Consider the following 19,711-nt stretch of genomic DNA (forward strand, 5'->3'; position numbering starts at 1 on the left):
TTCCATACTCACGCAATGCTATCGCGTTGGTATGCGATTCTGACTTCTCTAGTTATTCTATTCTTTTTGGTAGTAATTGCGGAGCTATTTTCAGCGTTCTCAGAATCAGCTCAAGACTTTTTGAATAAATTCGCCCAGTTCTCTCATTTTTGGGGTTTTTTCAAATAGTTTACACTATTTTATTTTTATACTCAGCTGACCAGAGCTCACAGAGTATATTAATTTTGTTCGCGTAACGGTAATCCGTAACGGCATAAACTAATCGAGATAGATATAGATTTCTATATATCAAAATGATCTGGGCGAAAAAAAAAAAATTCATTTAGCCATGTCCGTCCGTCCGTCCGTCCGTAAACACGATAACTTGAGTAAATTTTGAGGTATCTTAATGAAATTTGGTATGTTAGTTCCTGGGCACTCATCTCATATCGCTATTTAAAATGAACGAATTCGGACTATAACCAGGCCCACTTTTTCGATATCGAAAATTTCAAAAAACCGAAAATGTGCGATAATTCATTACCAAAGACGGATAAAGCGATGAAACTTGGTAGGTGGGTTGACCTTATGACGCAGAATAGTATTAGAATAGAATTAGTAAAATTTTGGACAAAGGGCGTGGCACCGCCCACTTTTAAAATAAGGTAATTTAAAAGTTTTGCAAGCGGTAATTTGGCAGTCGTTGAGGATATCATGATGAAATTTGGCAGGAACGTTACTCCTATTACTATATGTGTGCTAAATAAAATTAGCAAAATCGGATGACAAACATGCCCACTTAAAAAAAAATTTTAGAGTCAAATTTTAACAAAAAATTTAATATCTTTACAGTATATAAGTAAATTATGTCAACATTCAACTCCAGTAATGATATGTTGCAACAAAATACAAAAATGAAAGAAAATTTCAAAATGGGCGTGGCTCCGCCCTTTTTCATTTAATTCATCTAGAATAATTTTAATGCCATAAGTCGAACAAAAATTTACCAATCCTTGTGAAATTTGGTAAGGGCATAGCTTCTTTGACGATAACTGTTTTCTGTGAAAAATGGGCGAAATCGGTTGAAGTCACGCCCAGTTTTTATACACAGTCGATCCCGTCCGTCCTTCCGCTCGGCCCTTAACACGATAACTTGAGCAAAAATCGATATATCTTTACTAAACTTAGTTCACGTACTTGTCTGAACTCACTTTATCTTGGTATTAAAAATGACCGAAATCCGACTATACCCACGCCCCTTTTTCGATATCGAAAATTTCGAAAAATGAAAAAAATTCCATAATTCTATACCAAATACGAAAAAATGGATGAAAAATGGTGATTGGATTGATTTTTTGACGCAAAATATAACTTTAGAAATAATTTCGTAAAATCAGTGTGACACCTACCATATTAGGTAGAAGAAAATGAAGTTCTGCAGGGCGAAAACAAAAGCCCTTGGAATCATGGCAGGAATACTGTTCGTGGTACATATATAAATAAATTAGCGGTACCCGACAGATGATGCTCTGGGTCACCCTGGTCCACATTTTGGTCGGTATCTCGAAAACGCCTTCACATATAAAACTACAAACCGTATTATCTCAGAAATGGTTTCAATAACACACTATCTCAGCATTCGGTTGAAGAACGACCTAACTCAGATTTTGTTTCGAAAACGCCCTATCCAAGCTCAATATCAGTCCATTTTGACATTAGCTGGGGTGTTCATGATAATAATTCTGAGATAGGACGTTCTTGAGTCGAATCTGAGATAATGCGTTTTGAAAACAAATTCTGACGTCATTCAAATGTATTCTGAAGTCGAAATACACGAAAGATTCGTTTCTGCAGTAAAAGAAGTATTTCAGAATCACTTTTGGATTGTTTGGAAAAGGCATGAAATGAAAGTCAATCTTAAGAGTGTTTCTGCAAATTTCGTATAAAATTCTAAGAAAAGTATTTTAAAAATATCAAATAAATACACACATAGAAAACTTGTCGCTCCTTACCAACGAATGCCAACAATTCAAAAATTAACATTTTCGTACATCTTTGGATTACGTTGAATATTATCCTCCATAGTGCGCTTTCGTACTGACTCCCATTTATCAAGTCTCTCTAAAATTTCTGGCACTACAGAACGTACAGCGACACGTTGTATTTCCGGTCCGTCACGCAGCTCAATTTGTGTCTTGAAATTATAATTTGGCGTATAACCATTCAATTTAAGGAAATGATCAAAATAGAATGGTACAATTTGTTCTTGTATGGTGTCCATGACAAAAATACTATCGCGAGCATCTTGCAGCTGCATAACATCACCTTCATCGTGGAAGGCACGAAAGAAGAATTTGGTATGTTCCGAAACGCGTTGCTCCTTGAAGGATATCTTACGTTCCTTCCTCTTGATAAGGTAACGTGGTAATTTACCGACACGCTTCGGTTTTACGTAGGGTGGCTCCAAATTCTTACGTACCTTTTTCATTTCACTCTCAATACGTTTCTCTACTTGGTATGCTTGTCGTGACATTTTACGGTCGTATGAACGCCGGCGACGTAATTGCGATTCTATACGACGACTCTCCTCGACTGGTATTGATTCAAATTTAGCTGGAAGTAAAACAAAGGCAAACGTTTACTTACATACAAATAAATGCAAGAAGCGCGATGATCTCAGAAAAAATTTAAGGTCGAACTTCTATTCCATTCTATTCTATATTCTGAACCCAGGATATTCGGTGTGGTAAGCGGTTTTTAGGTTGTGGATATGGCGAAAAACCAAAAACCAATTGATTGGCTATACTATGGTTATGGCTTTAGCGTTATGGTATGGCACCATTAATCGATTAGATTGATTTGCACAAGGTTGGTTCGATCAGTTGTTTTATCTGGTTATGGATAAGTCACCATTAATTGGCCCTTTAGGGGCAGATTTAAATTTATGGTATATATTGGAACGATTTTCCGTCATCCCTTGTCAAATTTGGTTTTGAGACAAACCGATAATCGACACTCATGATGGCACAACGCCGAAACCGAAAACCGAATACTGAGCGAGCGGATCGACCTTGAATGAACGCCACTGGAGATGGCGCTTAAATAACCGCAAATTGGAATTTGAAAATGATCCTCAATAATCCGACAGAGCAGCTCATAACATTTGATCGGCGCTAACCGTCTAGGCGACTTTGGCCTTAGCGTAGCTAGTTTCGCCAGTCAATTGAAAGCACCAAGGGAGATCAAGTCTTCCTGCACATGTCTCTCCCAAACCAGTGGATACCTTCCCTTTCTCTGCTACCAAATCTATGGGAATTTCTTCTGGCCCGGGCGTCTTCAATTCTATTATTACTAAATAAACCAATCAATCTTCAGGTCGAAGATTTCTTGCGCTTTTCTGCTACAAAGTAATGGTCCTAGTCGACATTTGAACTTCGTAAAGTCATTATCCACGTCGATCGCATCGTTTATTGGTGCGCAGCCGCAGAAAAATGCACTTGTTCTCGGCGTGAACGAAAATACTTCGAGGGGAAATCTCTTTTCATGTAAAACAAAATAATTTAAAAAAAAATGTAAGTTAAACGGGTTTATTGAAAACAATTCTTACATGAAGTAATAATAATACTGTGACGAATATTAACAACACTAAGGCAATCTATCATCTCTAAGCCGATACTAAGAGTCACTTGTATCTACATAAACAAATCAAGCATTATGTCTACACATTTGTACATACAGCAGCGGAGAGATACTCACAAAAGTATGCAATCTTCAGCGAACTAGTAAATTCTAGAAGGAGAAAGCCTAGAAATATGCGAACGAGGAAACCGAAAAGTATAAAAGCAGCACCAGCTGAGGCATGAGCAATCAGTTTGGTTTAAATACGCTATCAATTGCGAAGTAAGTATAAGTGTTATTGTGAAGTATTTTCAAAGTAGTCTAATAAAGACCATTTGCATTATTGAATATTGGAGTTATTTATTCAACAGTTTAGCGATACGAAATTCGTTACAATACTAAAAGCTAGAAAATAATTAGGTAGGTCCTAGGTATTAGTCATCAGTGATGACTCATCACACTCCTCATCAATCTAGGGCGTTGATCAGACAATTAAATAAAAGCGTTGGGCACGTGAAATTTCTAAAAATTTGAGGCGTAGCATATCCTTATTAAGGTTCAGTTGGTTTTTAAGATGACTCGATAGAAATTTGACGCGTGCAACGCTTTTATTTAATTGTCTGATCAACGCGCTATATTGATGAGGAGTGTGATGACTAGTACCTATGACCTACCTAATTATTTTCTAGCTTTTAGTATTATTCCCACTAAGCATTTAGGTGATTCAATTTTGAATTTCCTTACATATCAATACAATTTGATTACTCTTTCTGACTAAATAATGAGTTATCATACAATTGAACAAAAGAAATAATCAAATATGAATACTTTTGATGGTGAAAAACTAAAAAGCATTTTTCGATCACTTTTTGGAATCATTTTTGAAGTCCTTTAATGACTAAATTTTAATATTTCATAAAAACCAACAAAAAGAATAATCAAATATGCTTACCTTTGATGATCAAAAACTGAATATAGTTTTTCAATCACATTTTGGAATCATATTTGAATCAAAGTGTTTACTTTAGGTGATCAAAAATTTATAAACATTTTTCATTCAGCTTTCTGAATCTTTTATGAATATATTTGTTGACTGAATAATGAATTTTATACTTGTTGAAATTTTACTTTTCATTAAAAATTTTATTTTTTTCACATACACATATTTTTTCAATCATGAAGCTAAGAAAAAATATATAAAAATTTTATTATTTATGCAAAAGATATTCTTCAAGACAAAAATAATGTAATGCTGCTCGTGAACGAAGATTTCCCCAACCATTTCTCCCCTTCAGCTTCCCAGAAAATACATAATGATTGGACAATACATAGGTTGTTAGCTATTTGAACCCCAGGTAATTGAAACCATCTTGACATACCTGGATACGGCTTCAACATCCCGTATCGTATCCGTATTTTAAGATACAGACGACAATGCTGATGTTGGATGTTGTAGTCGCAGATGTATATCGGTCAAGTTTGTTTGCGAGTTAGCTGTGGTTCGAATAGCTCACTTTCGCATGCTTTCTTCCCCTGATGAAATAAGATTATTATGTAGTATCCTATTTTGAATGAGATATGAAGAATAAATGCATTATAATGGCATTCAAAAATGATTCAAAAATCTCAACCAAAACGATTGAAATATATTCAGGAATATGATCAGAAAATGACTGTGAAAAGCAGTCAAATATTACTTTAAAACTATTAAACCTCAATTTTACAATGATATCAAATATGAATAAAAAGCGTTTCGAAATAGGAATCATAAATGATTATTCAAGAATAATCACATTTATGGTACATTTTTCTCCCGACGATACGTTAATTTTCGAACAGAAAATGCTGTTAAATTTGAACGTTTTTAATCATCTTGGGGTATGATACCCTGCAAAAATCGCGAGTACTCCAAAATTAACCACACTTCATAGAAAAAATATGGTCCAATTAACATTGCAATGTCCTAGGACCGGACCATATACTCCAGCTCCGCATTACATCAGAGTAATCCATGGAGTACCCACAGTCCAATAAACATCGTGTAGTGATTACAATCGTTAAAAACGAGCAATGATCGGCTTACAACATGTTCGTTTAGAAACATGAGCTGGTCCATCGCTGCATTACAGTGGAGTAGAATGGTAAGTACTCCAGTGGACCACATGGTCCAACGATTTTTGCAGGGTATTTAAATATGTTTTGATCAAAATTTTCAAGAAATGCTGGCTGGGTTATTACTTCATGTAAGTATTATTTCAATAAAACCGTTTAACTTAAACATTTTTTTTAACTATTTTATTTTCAAGTTTTTAGTCTTTATTTAATTGTCCATTATTTCTCATTCTATTTAGTTCATTTAGTGACTCATTATTACAAGGACTCCTTCCTGACAATTTGTTACAATCTAAGTCCTCAATACATAATCCTTTCAAAGATTTTACTCGACTCTGCGCCACGTATGCTTGTCTCTCCTCGAACTCCAAAATATTTTGATGTCACTTCTACCGGACTGTATGTAATATTTGTTCCAAATATGAGCCAAATCTGACATCATAGGTCGCTTTCTATTCATGTTTGTATTATGTGTTGCAAATATGAGCAAAATCGGACCACAAATAAGATTTTTGTGAATATCTCGATACTTGCAATCCTTGTATATATTATGCGTTCCAAAAATGAGCCAAATCGGACCACAAATACGATTTTTGTGAATATCTCGATCCTTGTGCCACCTAACGGCAATTTTTTTCATAGGTCGCTTTCTATTCATGTATGCATTATCTGTTCCAAATATGAGCCAAATCGGACCACAAATACGATTTTTGTGAATATTTCGATCCTTGCGCCACCTAATGGCAATTTTTTTTCATAGGTCGCTTTCTATTCCTGTATGTTTTATGTGTTCCAAATATAAGCCAAATCGGACCACAAATACAATTTTTGTGAATTTCTCCATCCTTGCGCCACCTAGTGGCAATTTTTTCATAGGTCGCTTTCTATTCTTGTATATATTATGTGTTCCAAATATTAGCCAATTCGGACCACAAATACGATTTTTGTGAATATCTCGATCCTTGCGCCACCTAGCGGCCGATCGGGTTCTGAACTATATTCCAAGTTTCAAGCTTGTAGCTTATAGGGAAGTTACTTAAATTTCAAAATCAAAATTCGTTCCAAACGGCCGTGCAGCCTGTCAAGTCAAGCTAAATAAAACCGTTTAAAAATCAGCACCTTTGCTACGACCTGTACTTTCCTCTTTAAGGCCACTTGTGGTAAACGTTTCCGCAAACCAACGGGACTATTCTGCCGTCCTTAAATATAATGTGGGTATCTACATTCTAACTGAAACTGACATATTGAACATACATAGCTTGTTTGAAATTTTCGAACAGATGCTTTCTATTTTTTAAAAATATACATTTTGGACTAATTTAGAAGTGATCTTTCTATTTATGCAAAAAAAGTTTAAATTTTAATTCCTTATATGCAAATTGACACCTATGTAAATAGCTATTCTTTGGAAAAAAAAATGCAAGCACCCATTTATTTTGGCAATACAGCAGCATTCGTATGTGGGGAACCTCGACTGCACTTCTTTCAAAAGACGATGTGGTCTTAAATATAAGAACGGACTTAGTTCTCTGCTCCTCCATAGCTGGGCCTCGAGCCCGCTCAGCAAACGTTGGGCGGACACTACGTCTTGCAGGGTAGCAAGATCTTTCTGGCCGAAAGTGGATGGCAGGAGGTCTGCTCAAATAATTTAGTTCACTAAGGCTCACCTATCAATGGTCATTGGGGTTTTGACAGGGCACTGTCCCATGGGTATCCATGCGGTACGTTTCAATATATTGGAAACTCCATCCTGCTGCAGTTGTATGGATGATGATGGGGTGGAATCACGAAATCACTTTATGCTAGATTTCCCAGCTTTTGCCAGAACTAGGCGAAATTGTTTCGGTCGCGACTCACTTGGATCTCCCGAGGAGCTATCCAAGGTTGAGATCGGGATCATTCGGAACTTTATCGTTGCTACCCAACGATTCTCTAGGTAGTTATATCTACGTCACCGTTATTTAAGTGTATTATATGTGGTATCACAACGGACCTTCATGTTGTCCAAGTGATCTTCCCCTATCAGGGGAGCTACCACCCAACCTAACCTAACCTAGTTCATTTCTGAAGCATTTTTACCATAGCAATTAAAATACAAATGGTTCCTTTCAAAACCAGACCCAACTCGCTTTCATTAGTTATAGAGCTCTGTCAGCTTCTGCATCTACTCCTTCAAGCACTAGAGATCACTAGCGAACTTTTACTCCGATAGAAGGTCGTTGATTATATGATTGCATGGTTTTGGGAAATGTGTTCATTCCCTTAGTAACTTCTATATCAATTTTGTCAAAACAAAATGGTACAACCGACTGTCACGAAAATAAGTATGCCCTCCCCCAGAATAAACCGACAACGCTCAAAAGAGAAAACTACATGGAACTTACCAATCAGTTCCATTACCACTTCTGAAATCATAGCGACCATTTCAAAGGGTTCAATATCTTCACCACTAGCGCTACGCATATTCGCTGGTACAATTTCACGCCATAGTTCAGCTATGACAGCACGATGCTTGATGAAGCTCTCATCGCTGTATGACTCCTCAATGGGCAAACCCAAAAATTCCATAGTAAGTTGTTTCATTTCCTGTGCCCGATCAGCCATAAAATACAACTTGGCACATTTACGTGACACATATGCCTGCTTTTCACGTAAATCCTCTAAACACCATTCCTCAAAGGTCTCCAAACGACTCTGCAGCTCGGTGTGTATGGATAATGTGAAATGCATTTCGAGTAGCAGGACAAACGTTTTAATCTTCAAATTTTCTATGCCTTGCATAAAGATTTCGGCATCCGGAAATACAATTAATATCGGGTGTAAGTTTTGTAAATATACATCCTCATAATAGGCTTTTATAGCCCATGCGTCATCTTTGTCACGTCTACGTATATTGACTATGGTACGTTTAGCTATAGATTCTTCGAAATTTTCTAGTTCAATTCCAGTTTTTAAACATGTCCTTCGTTTACGACCACCGGCTCTGTCCTCCTCGCTATCATTTTCGCTATCATCATCGTCTTCTTCTTCACCTTCCTCTTCGTCGTCACACTCTGAATCACGTTGGACTTCAATACGATGTATCCAATCGTTTTCGTAACGCCATTCCGAATCACCAAGTAGATAGTGAAAGTTCTGCAACATAATACGACGTATCCAATGACCCTCAATAAAGACGATGTCCATGTTGAGCACAATCTGCTGACGTTCCAATTCACGGAACTCGCGCTTTAGTGCGTCTGTTCGATCGTAATATGATTTTACCTATGAAAAAATGGGAACGAGTTTATTAGATGCTCAAGGTGATCCCAGCGCAATTTATAGCTTCTCCAATTATCGACCTAACCTACCCGTGGTGAATCCTGTTTATTTAGCAAAGTGAGGCTCTGGACGACCCAAACTCTTCACGGAAGGAGGGGGTAGGATGACCCATAAGCTTCAACGTGGTCATATCAAACCCTTCCCGCAATGGCCTCGCTATATATTTATATACAGGAACATCACCTTTACCTTCTAGTTCTGGCAGTCTTAAACCTAGAATTGAGCTGATAGCTACCTCGGTACCGGAGCTAGCCCAATTAAGAAGCTTTATGGCCAATTTTGTTTACATTCGTAATTCTAAAACGCTGCCGTTTCGAAAACTCTCTTTCTAAGCAAACTTTAAAATAACGACCCCTAACAAAATTTGTTTTAAGCACTCCCCATTTAAAAAACACCCAATCTTAGAATATTATCGAATAAGGTCCTACCTTACAATCCCGTTAAAGACCGCCTTATCGTCTCAAAAACGACTTATCTCAACCTTTTTGAAACAAATTCTGAGAAAACCGACATAAAAAGTACTCCAATCAAGCTCTAATATAGAGGGTTAATTTTTTAATCTGACATAGAAACTCGCAGCCGTAAGATTTCAGTATTTGGAATACTCTCGCAGAAGTTCATATTTCACCCAACGTCCAGGAAATTGCGAAATACTTCAATAAGCCATATTTAGACAGGGGTTTCAGTACAAGTTCAACACAGTATGTCAGTTAAACTACATTTAAACTTATAAAGTTTAAACTGAGCTTAAGCGGCCGATCTGGCGGTGTTAAACTCTAGTTAACAGATCAGCTGTTTACATTCTTGTGTGTCTTGACTGTAAAATATTATATTAAACTGTGACGAAAGTGATCATACTGATGCTGAGATAAACGGTTTAATTTATTTACACACAGATTTTTATACTCAGCTCAGCACAGCTCACAGAGTATATTAATTTTGTTCACATAGCGGTAATCCGTAACGGCATAAACTAATCGAGATAGATATAGACTTCTATACTATATCAAAATGATCTGGGCGAAAAAAGAAATTCATTAAACCATGTCCGTCCGTAAACACGATAACTTAAGTAAATTTTGAGGTATCTTAATGAAATTTGGTATGTAAGTTCCTGGGCACTCATCTCAGATCGCTATTAAAAATGAACGAAATCGGACTATAACCACGCCATCTTCTTCGATATCGAAAATTTCGAAAAACCGAAAAAGTGCGATAGTTCATTAACAAAGACGGATAAAGCGATGAAGCTTGGTAGTGGGTTGACTTTATGACGCAGAATAGAAAAAAGAAGGTAATTTAAAAGTTTTGCAAGCTGTAATTTGGCGCTCATTGAAGATATCATGATAAAATTTGACAGGAATGTTACTCCTATTACTATATGTGTTCTAAATAAAAATTAGCAAAATCGCATGACGAACACGCCCACTTAAAAAAAATAATTAAAAGTAAAATTTTAACAAAAAATTGGATAACCTTGCAGTATATAAGTAATTATGTCAACATTCAACACCAGTAATGATATAAAAATAAATAAATGTAAGGCGCGATAACCTCCGAAGAGATCTAAGGCCGAGCTTCTCTTCCAATTTGCGTCGTGCTCCTCTTGATTTTCCCTACACATTGGCCGGACGGGGCCTACATGTGTTATGCCGACTCCGAACGGCATATGTAAGGCAGATGAGTTTTCACTGAGAGCTTTTCATGGCAGAAATACACCCGGAGCGCTTCCCAAACACTGCCGAGGGGCGACCCCGCTTAGAAAAATTTTCTTCTAATTGAAAAACCTTATTTCTAAAATTTTGATGTTGCTTTGCCCGGGGTGTGAACCTGGGGCATACGGTGTCGTAGGCGGAACACGCTACCATCACACCACGGTGGCCGCCACACAGTAATGATATGGTGCAACAAAATACAAAAATAAACGAAAATTCAATATGGGCGTGGCTCCGCCCTTTTTCATTTAATTTGTCTAGAATACTTTTAATGCCATAAGTCGAACAAAAATTTGTGAAATTTGGTACGGGCATAGCTTCTTTGACGGTAACTGTTTTCTGTAAAAATGGGCGAAATCGGTTAAAGCCACGCCCAGTTGACCGTCGGTCCTTCCGCTCGGCCGTTGACACGATAACTTGAGCAAAAATCGATATATCTTTACTAAACTTAGTTCACGTACTTATCTGAACTCACTTTATCTTGGTATTAAAAATGGGCGAAATCTGACTATGACCACGCCCACTTTTTCGACATCGAAAATTTCGAAAAATGCCATAATTCTATACCAAATACGAAAAAAGGGATGAAACATGGTGACTGGATTGGTTTTTTGACGCAAAATATAACTTTAGGAAAAACTTTGTAAAATGGGTGTGACTCCTGCCATATTAAGTAGAAGAAAATGAAAAAGTTCTGCAGGGCGAAATCAAAAACCCTTGGAATCATGGCAGGAATACTGTTCGTGGTATTACATTTATAAATAAATTAGCGGTACCCGATAGATGATGTTCTGGGTTACCCTGGTCCACATTTTTGTCGATATCTCGAAAACGCCTTCACATATACGCTCCCTTTTAAAACCCTTATTAATACCTTTAATTTGATACCCATATCGCACAAACACATTCTAGAGTCACCCCTGGTCCACCTTTATGGTGATATCTTGAAAAGGCGTCCACCTATTTAACTAAGGATCTCTCCCTTTTAAAATACTCTTTAATACCTTCCATTTGATACCCATATCATACAAACACATTCCAGGGTTACCCTTGGTTAATTTTCCTACATGGTGATTTTCCCTTATTTTGTCGCCAAAGCTCTCTTCTGAGTATGTAATGTTCGGTTACACCCGAACTTAGCCTTCCTTACTTGTTCAATTTACATTTATACTTTGGTTACATTTGTTTTTCTCACAGCAAGAAAAGCCAGATGTTGCCGTATCTACAAATTATCTCGATAATGAAAAACCAGTAATGTTGCGCAGAAAATCCTACCACAAAGATGGCCTTGAACTTACTGCAAAACTTCTCTCGATAGTTTACTTTAGTTCAAGCCATACATGTTAAATTCCAATTAGAGTTAGCAATTGATGCAATTGTTTTATATTCTCTAATTCATTAAACAATTAGAAATAGTTCAACTAATTCGCATTAGATAATTGAAATTTTTATTCTAATGGTAAATCTAATTGCAATTAGTTGCCATTAGCAAAAAAAATTGGGTTACCTTTACAATTAGAAATCTAACTGACTTCTGGTAATGCAATTAGATATTCAATTAGCTCGAATTAGAATCAATTATTTATATTTATTTACATCATTATTCGTTAACTTCAATAATTCTTTGAAAACAATTTATTTTCATCAAAATAATTAATTCTAATTCGAGCTAATTGAATATCTAATTGCATTAGCAGAAGTCAATTAGATTTCTAATTGTAAAGGTAAACCAATTTTTTTTGCTAATGGCAACTAATTGCAATTAGATTTACCATTGGAATAAGAATTTCCATTATCTAATAGGAATAAGTTGAACTAATTCTAATTATTTAATGAATTAGAGAATTTCGCAGATGAAGGTTAATTAGCAATCATTAGCATTATCTAATCATTACTTAACATCTATGGTTCAAGCTTAGCATATCCAACTACTGAAAAACTGGGCCTTAAACGCTTACTCACCTGATGCACCACTGACATTGCCGCTTCATACTCTTTCTTCTCCCAGTTGACAAATAGTTTCTCATACAGTGACTTCAGACCAAGCATATTTTCCCAATGATTTTCATTCAAGCGATCATATATCTTCGTACGCACTATTTGACCTTGTATGAGCATAGATTCAAATTTCAGACGCATCGCATCTTTAATGAAGCCTCTTCCACTTTTGAAATTAAACATTTTAATTGGTGGACGATTTTTTAACTCATCTACATAATTTTCATCGATATCAGTTGCAACAACACTAGGAAACTTATGCGGTCCACGTCCAATCAACTTTTGACGCACATCTTCGACAGGTACCTCAAGACGTAGACGCAAACCATTTTGTAATCGTGTATTAAATGTAAAGAAACCATCCTTGGATGTAATCAATTCTTGCTGTGCCTTACGTTGTCCCGCAAAAGGCATCACCATAAACGGGTTTTTTTCCTCAGTCTCGATATCGAGTGGTTCAAACTTAAAACGACAACGATTCATTGAGTCGAAAGGCACCACAGATTTACGTATATAATCGAGTGGAATTTTTGTTTTACCCTCCATTAATAGGAAACTACCGCTATCATTTGTTAGATTTGTACAAATCGAACTGCTGAGTGAGGTTAAACATGTTTCAATACTTTTCAAATCTTCTTCAATTTCCTGTATAATCTCCTCACGATTAACAGTCAGCTTTTGTTTCTCATCATCGTTATTAACTTTCGTTTCGTAGAGCGATTTACGTATTTCATGCAAAAAGTCTAAGTACTCCTTTCGTCCCGGATAGTCAAGTCCTTCGAAATCTTCACGTGGTCTACTATGAAAATAAAAATCCCGCGACTTACACAAATCTTTTGTGCGCAAAGTCTTATCGGTAATGACATGTTTGCGCGTACTCTGCAAATAATTATCAATCAAGGCTTTTGTATCCCATTTGGGCAGTGTTAAATCCATTTGAACAAATTGATTACATGGCGGCTGTGCCATACGAAAATTTTCCATAACTATACGATCTTCCTTACGTTTGACTTTAGTTATCTCGGGCTCAACAATTTTCGGTTGATAATGCACATCAACCGGTTTCTGCTGCATATGATTCCAATGATCATGATGATGCCGTGCTTCAAACATTTTCGAATAATCGCGTTTCTGCACTTCACGCAAATTACTAAAATGCATGTCGTCCGGTTTGAGCTTTAACAGGTGTGGTTTATGCGATTTAACTACGGTCTGATCAAATAGCTCCGAAGGCACGCGCTCACCTAGGTAGTCACGCGGTTTACGTGGATGTCGACGTATGGTCGTCTCCCGATGTTTTGGCGCGGGCATATTTCCTCGTAAATGCAATGGAAGCCTAATACTTTTAGCCGCTTTGGCGCGCTGATTCTCCATCTCCTGATCGTGCACTTCGGCTTCGGGTTCGGGTACCCATTCTGAGTCTGATTCTGAGCCTGATTGTTCGCATTTTGTTTGTAAGCTTGATTTTTTCACCTCCTGACAGGGTATACCCAGCAGTTTTAAACGTTTGGTCTTAATGTTTGCCATCTGCTGACGCTTGATTTCTTTTTTGGCCGCCATATACTCAATCGTCGTATTTTTCAAATCTACTTCAGCGCTATGCAATTGGTGTTGTGATTTTTTACTTTGCAAATCTTGTACATTATCAACGTAGAGAAAACGTATCAAATTGAATTTCTTCATTGGATACTCTAGACGCGGACGCACCATTCTAAATTTTTTACGCAAGTCGCGCTCATAGTGGCGTCCCAAACGCTTGTCAATAAACTCACGCACGGCGCTATTTTTTATTTGTGGCAACTTATAGCCGAATTGTGGTGTGAAAAGTTTCATTAGAGGATCATCTGGTCCACGTACTTTTGGCATGCCTTCATCGATATCCACCTTAATCATTTCTTTTTTTGGTATCAACTCGGCAAGCCATTGCTCGCGGGTTATACAAGTTTTTTCTTTACGCGCGCCTCCAGTTTTTTCGCTTTGATTCCGCTTACCACGCAAAGTATCGCCTAATTTGAAGTGAAAGCCGCGCAACTTATATTTGCTGCCATCTTTACCCACTTCAATATTATCCTCATCATCACTGGATTGTTCGCTAAGCTCTGGACTACCATCGCTTTGTTTAGGCGTATCGCTGCTTATCTCAATCTTAGCTTCCGGATAGTCTTTCAGTTTGCCGTATCTCTCTAGATAATATTCTTTTTTAACCTGCGCTCTCTCACGATTGACACGATTTTGCGCTTTAATTTTTTGTTTGAATTGCTTAGTTTCACGCATGGTATGTGGATATGTTTGTGGAGGCTTGGGTGGCGGACGTTTAAGTCCTTCCATTTTGATACCTGGATCCACTGCTGCATTTATAGTATTAAGTATTTCTTCGAAATGTTTCTTGGCCAGCATTGTTGGCTTTAGTTCTTCATTGGCTATGTCTTGCAATTTTTTGGCATCTTTTTCTTGCTCCGCCAATGCTTTGCGTCGCAAATAAAGTTCTTTATAACGTTCCCGCCGATGACGTCCCTCTTCGGCTATCTGCTCTTTATTGTAAGGCTTATCAGCTGCGCGATAGAGTTTGCAAAATGGCGCTGGTGGCTCGGGGCTTGGCTCTTTTTCTACGTAAGTGCGATCTTGCACTTCAAAACATTTAGGCACAGCTAAACGTTCATTTTGTAACTCCAACTCCACGCTATCTTCAATCTCTTTCTTGACGCGTCTACGCTCCATGTAACGCAAGATGCTGCGATAGAGGCTTTGATTTTGTATATCCTGCTCATCGGCTTGAAAAGTTGTTTGATAGTCAAGTCCTTGAAAATCCAATTGTACCGGATTCTCTAAATCAATTTGATCGCAAATGAAGGACGCTGACGTTTGTGATTGTGTCTCACCGCAGAGGTTGTCCGCATATTTTACCGTCTTTGTTAATATATTGAACTCGCGTTTTTCAGAGAAATCTTTTGTACGTAATGACTGCGGATTAACAAGGCAATATTTTTTACGTGGATCTTGTGTTAAAAAGAATTTTTGTCGCGTTGGTGATAGCTTAGAGAATTCCTCGAAATTTAATGGACATGTGCCGACAAAGGGTTTAGGTGCGCCTGCCACCACACTCTCGCGGCAAGGTTTCTTCCATTCGGGACCACGTATGTTCATGCGTTTTGGTCCGGACTCTTTATGTTGTGAATCCATCATTTCCTGCGATGTGACCAACTGTTCGTCGGACAATTTCTTCGTTGGTGTCGTTTGTATGCTAGGTGTGCTGGTTTCCCGCTTGGAGGAGGCTGATATACTTGACCGTTTTGATTTGAATTTCCGTGGTGCAGTTTCAATCCAACCTTGAAAATGTGAATTGGTCGAACTGGTGAAATCATAACCATGTTGCTTTGCCGGTAGCGTAGACGCTATTGGTTCCACATCAGTTAAACGTAGCTCGATCCTCGGCACGCTAAAATATGGCTTAGCACGTTGATCAAGAGCCCTATCGGTAAATGTAGTAGTTGTGGCTTTTTCTTTGGTTAGGGTTTGTGTTGATTCACACATTTCATGCCGTGTCCTTATAGTTGCTTTAGTTTTAGCCACATTTTTTCCTAGCGCTGATTGACGCAAACTAATAACGGACTTCTTATCCGTTGCATCTAACTTGACCTCTTGATACGATGGTTTCGGACTTTGGTAGTATTTAAATTTTGCTGTTGGCATTCTTTTTAAGAGAATTTAAGAAATTATTAATATAATATTGGGATTTTATCCGACCAACAGTCAGTGCTATAAGAAAAATATTTCGAATTAATTTTTTTTGTTTTTTCACAATAAAAAAACGTCGCAGGTTCCTAGCACAAATTACTTTTAACCAATTTTAATTACTATGCCTCCCAAGGGAGAGCTTCTTCAAAACGGTGTTCAGAGTAACAACAGCAATTCAAATGAGAGAAGCACCTGAGCATAGGTGGCGTTCAACTCGATGGCTGATGTTGTTGGATATGAGTCCGGTAAAAACAACGACGCCGGACCAGCGCTGGAACTATTTTAGATTCTTCAAAGCTTCAGTTATGTAAATTTTAGATGCGTTTTACTAAACTAAGGATTGGAGTTTCACTTTTAACTAAAATTCCCATTCACCTTTTGTTAATGTACGAATAGTAAATATACCATCTAAGGTAAGATGGGCGATCGACCAATCAATAGACAAGAATACGCCGTTTAGTGTAACTATGCTCACCACGAGCCGAATTGGCAGAGGTGTAATCACCTTAAACATATATTTTTTCCGGCAGACAGCAGAACCGATCTCTTAAATGATGGCTAAGTTTGATTTTTTTCGAGTAAAGAGAACATGGAGTTCTCTAGATGTAAGGAGCTGTTCCTAGGATGACAATTTTTGCCTGATGTGGGACAAATCAAATGCGATATAGTGAAATGGCAGCCCTTGTTCGGAAAAATTGCATCTTTGGTACGTAGAACCAGCTAATAAACAAAAGTGTTCTCAAAAGTCCCTTCTTATCATAGTCCGCCGTGTCATACTTCGATTCTGAATAGCTCCCCTCCACTGTCCTCTTTGGTCTAACAAGGCATTAGGTCACTGCGAAAGCACCATGGTCAGGGACCATTAAATTACCGGGCGGAAAATTTTACCGACAGCTCATCTGCCCGTAAAGCAAATCATGTCAAGCTTAAAAGTATGCAGCAAAAAAAACTAGTACACTTTTAATGTGAACGTAATTTACAGGGCATATGAGAAAATGAAAATCGTTAAAGTTGACTTTAAAGTGAGGAATCGTTTATCTGCCCGGTAAGTTAATTGAGCTTTATTGGGTGGATGAGAAAACGGATGAAACTTGGAATATGGTTCAGAACCCGATGACAATGCAATAATAAGAAAAAAACTTCGATAGGTGGCGCATGAATCGAAATATTTTAAAAAAATGTATTTGCGGTCCAACTTGACTCATATTTGGAACACATAATACATACATGAATAGAAAGCGACCTATGAAAAAAATCGCCGCCAGCTGGCGAAAGGATCGAGATATTTAAAAAAATCGCATTTGTGTTCCAATTAAGCTCATATTTTGAACACATATTACATACATGAATAGGAAACGACCTATGAAAAAAATCGCTGCTAGGCGGCACAGGTATAGAGATATTAAAAAAATCGTATTTGTGCTCCGTTTAAGCTCATATTTTGAACACATATCACATACAGAAATAGAAATCGCTTTATGAAAAAAAAATTCCACTAGGTGCGGCAAGGATCGAGATATTAAAAATACTCGTAGTTGTGGTCCGATTTGGCTCATATTTGCAAGAAATATTACATACAGTCCGGTATAAGTGACACGAAAATACTTTCAAGTTCGAGGAGGGACAAGCATACGTGGCGCTGCGGTGAGAGGATTATGTATTAAGGACTTAGATTGTGACAAATTATCAGGAAAGAGTTCTTCAGCCCAATTCTAAACGAAAATTCCGCGCGAGTTTTCTCCCTTCTCCCATTCCTCGTATTCTAAATAAAAATTCCTTGTGAGTTTTTTCACTTCTCCCTTTCCTCCTATTCTGAACAATGTTCGAAAAAGCGGAAACCGGTTATGGGAGAAAAGTAGGTATTATGAATGTGAGGGAGAGGGAGATTTCTCTGCCATTTCATAGGAGTTTTTTCACTTGTTAAATTAAAGGGAATTCATCAAAAAAGAAACACTTATTTGTACAAATTTGTGCTAAAAGATGTATTTATATTCTACCACAATATTCTCACTTCTAATACAACAACAACTACAACCACAATATTCTTTATTTTAAGTTGAAAAGTATATCATAAGCAACGGTAGAGCTCTTGGTATACAAATTTGATGCAGCCATCCAGAAATTGCGCAAGGATTTTTTAATAAGGCTTAAATAGATTTTGGCATATGATGAAGGACGAATTCAACTCAACTTGGCCGCCAGAAAATTGCTTTGCTGAATGAAAGCAGGCAACTCCGGCAGATTTGTGTTATGCGGCCTTCTTCTTCTTATGTTCCGCTGTTGATGTTGCTGTGGCACCAATTCATTACTCGTTTCAGTGAATACCACATGAAATGCAATAAATACTGTGCAATGTTTATATTTTATTTCTTAATTTCCAACAAATTTGCAACAATAATTACACTTTTCAATTTTTTAAACAAAATAAGAAATGTGCAACGAAATTTCAATTGACAAAACAGCTGACTTCGAAAATTCGAAATTCCTATTCCCCAATTATTGTTCTCCCTAGGAGAACAGAATTGGAGGAATTTTTCCGCGGGAATAAAAAAATCCGCGAGAACAAAATTCCGCGAGAATATTTAGAATTGGTCTGCTTGTAACAATGAGTCACTAAACGAACTAAATAGAATGAGAAATAATAGGCAATTAAATAAAGACTAAAAACTTCGAAATAAACTAATTTAAAAAAAATTTTCAAGTTAAACGGTTTTATTGAAAACAATACTTACATTAAGTAATAATAATACTAAAAGCTAGAAAATAATTAGGTTGGTTCTAGATACTAGTCATCACACCTTAAATAGTTGTGCGAAACAGACTAAACGAACAGATATCAGTTTGTTTACTTAAAATCCAATTTGGAAATACATTCGGCATCAACAAAAAACAAAAAATTATTTGAAAATCAATACTTGAAAACAGAAACAAAAAATTATGAATTTAGTGATTATAATACGAAGCTATAATTAACTTTAAAAGTATTTCGTTTTGAAAGTGCCTAAAACATTTACTATTGTGAAAATAAGTGAAAGTCCATAAACATTCGTAGATGTGACTGTGTGGAAACACCCGAAAACGGAAACCAAATTTTAGCAGATTTGATGAACAAAATAGTTTAACCAATTGTTAAAACTTTTAAAGAAACAATAAAAAATTAAAAAGTAAAATCATAGTACCATAATTGTAAATCGCACATCGATTTAAAAAAAAAATGAAACTTAAATATACTT

The 19,711-nt window shown here is 36.9% G+C and overlaps 1 protein-coding gene across 1 annotated transcript; it reads right to left on the reverse strand.

The window, feature by feature from the left end:
• Positions 1-1,988: 1,988 nt before the first annotated feature.
• On the reverse strand, positions 1,989-16,433 carry LOC137254134 (uncharacterized). Its single transcript, XM_067791873.1, has 3 exons — positions 12,708-16,433; positions 8,094-8,973; positions 1,989-2,592 (listed from the first exon to the last, which is right to left on the reverse strand). Exons 1-3 carry the CDS (start codon positions 16,431-16,433, stop codon positions 2,009-2,011), a joined length of 5,190 nt encoding a protein of 1,729 aa, XP_067647974.1. The 3' UTR covers positions 1,989-2,008.
• Between the last annotated feature and the right edge of the window lie 3,278 nt (positions 16,434-19,711).

The sequence above is a fragment of the Eurosta solidaginis genome, chromosome 5 (assembly GCF_040869045.1).
Source record: "Eurosta solidaginis isolate ZX-2024a chromosome 5, ASM4086904v1, whole genome shotgun sequence".
Classification (NCBI taxonomy): domain Eukaryota; kingdom Metazoa; phylum Arthropoda; class Insecta; order Diptera; family Tephritidae; genus Eurosta; species Eurosta solidaginis.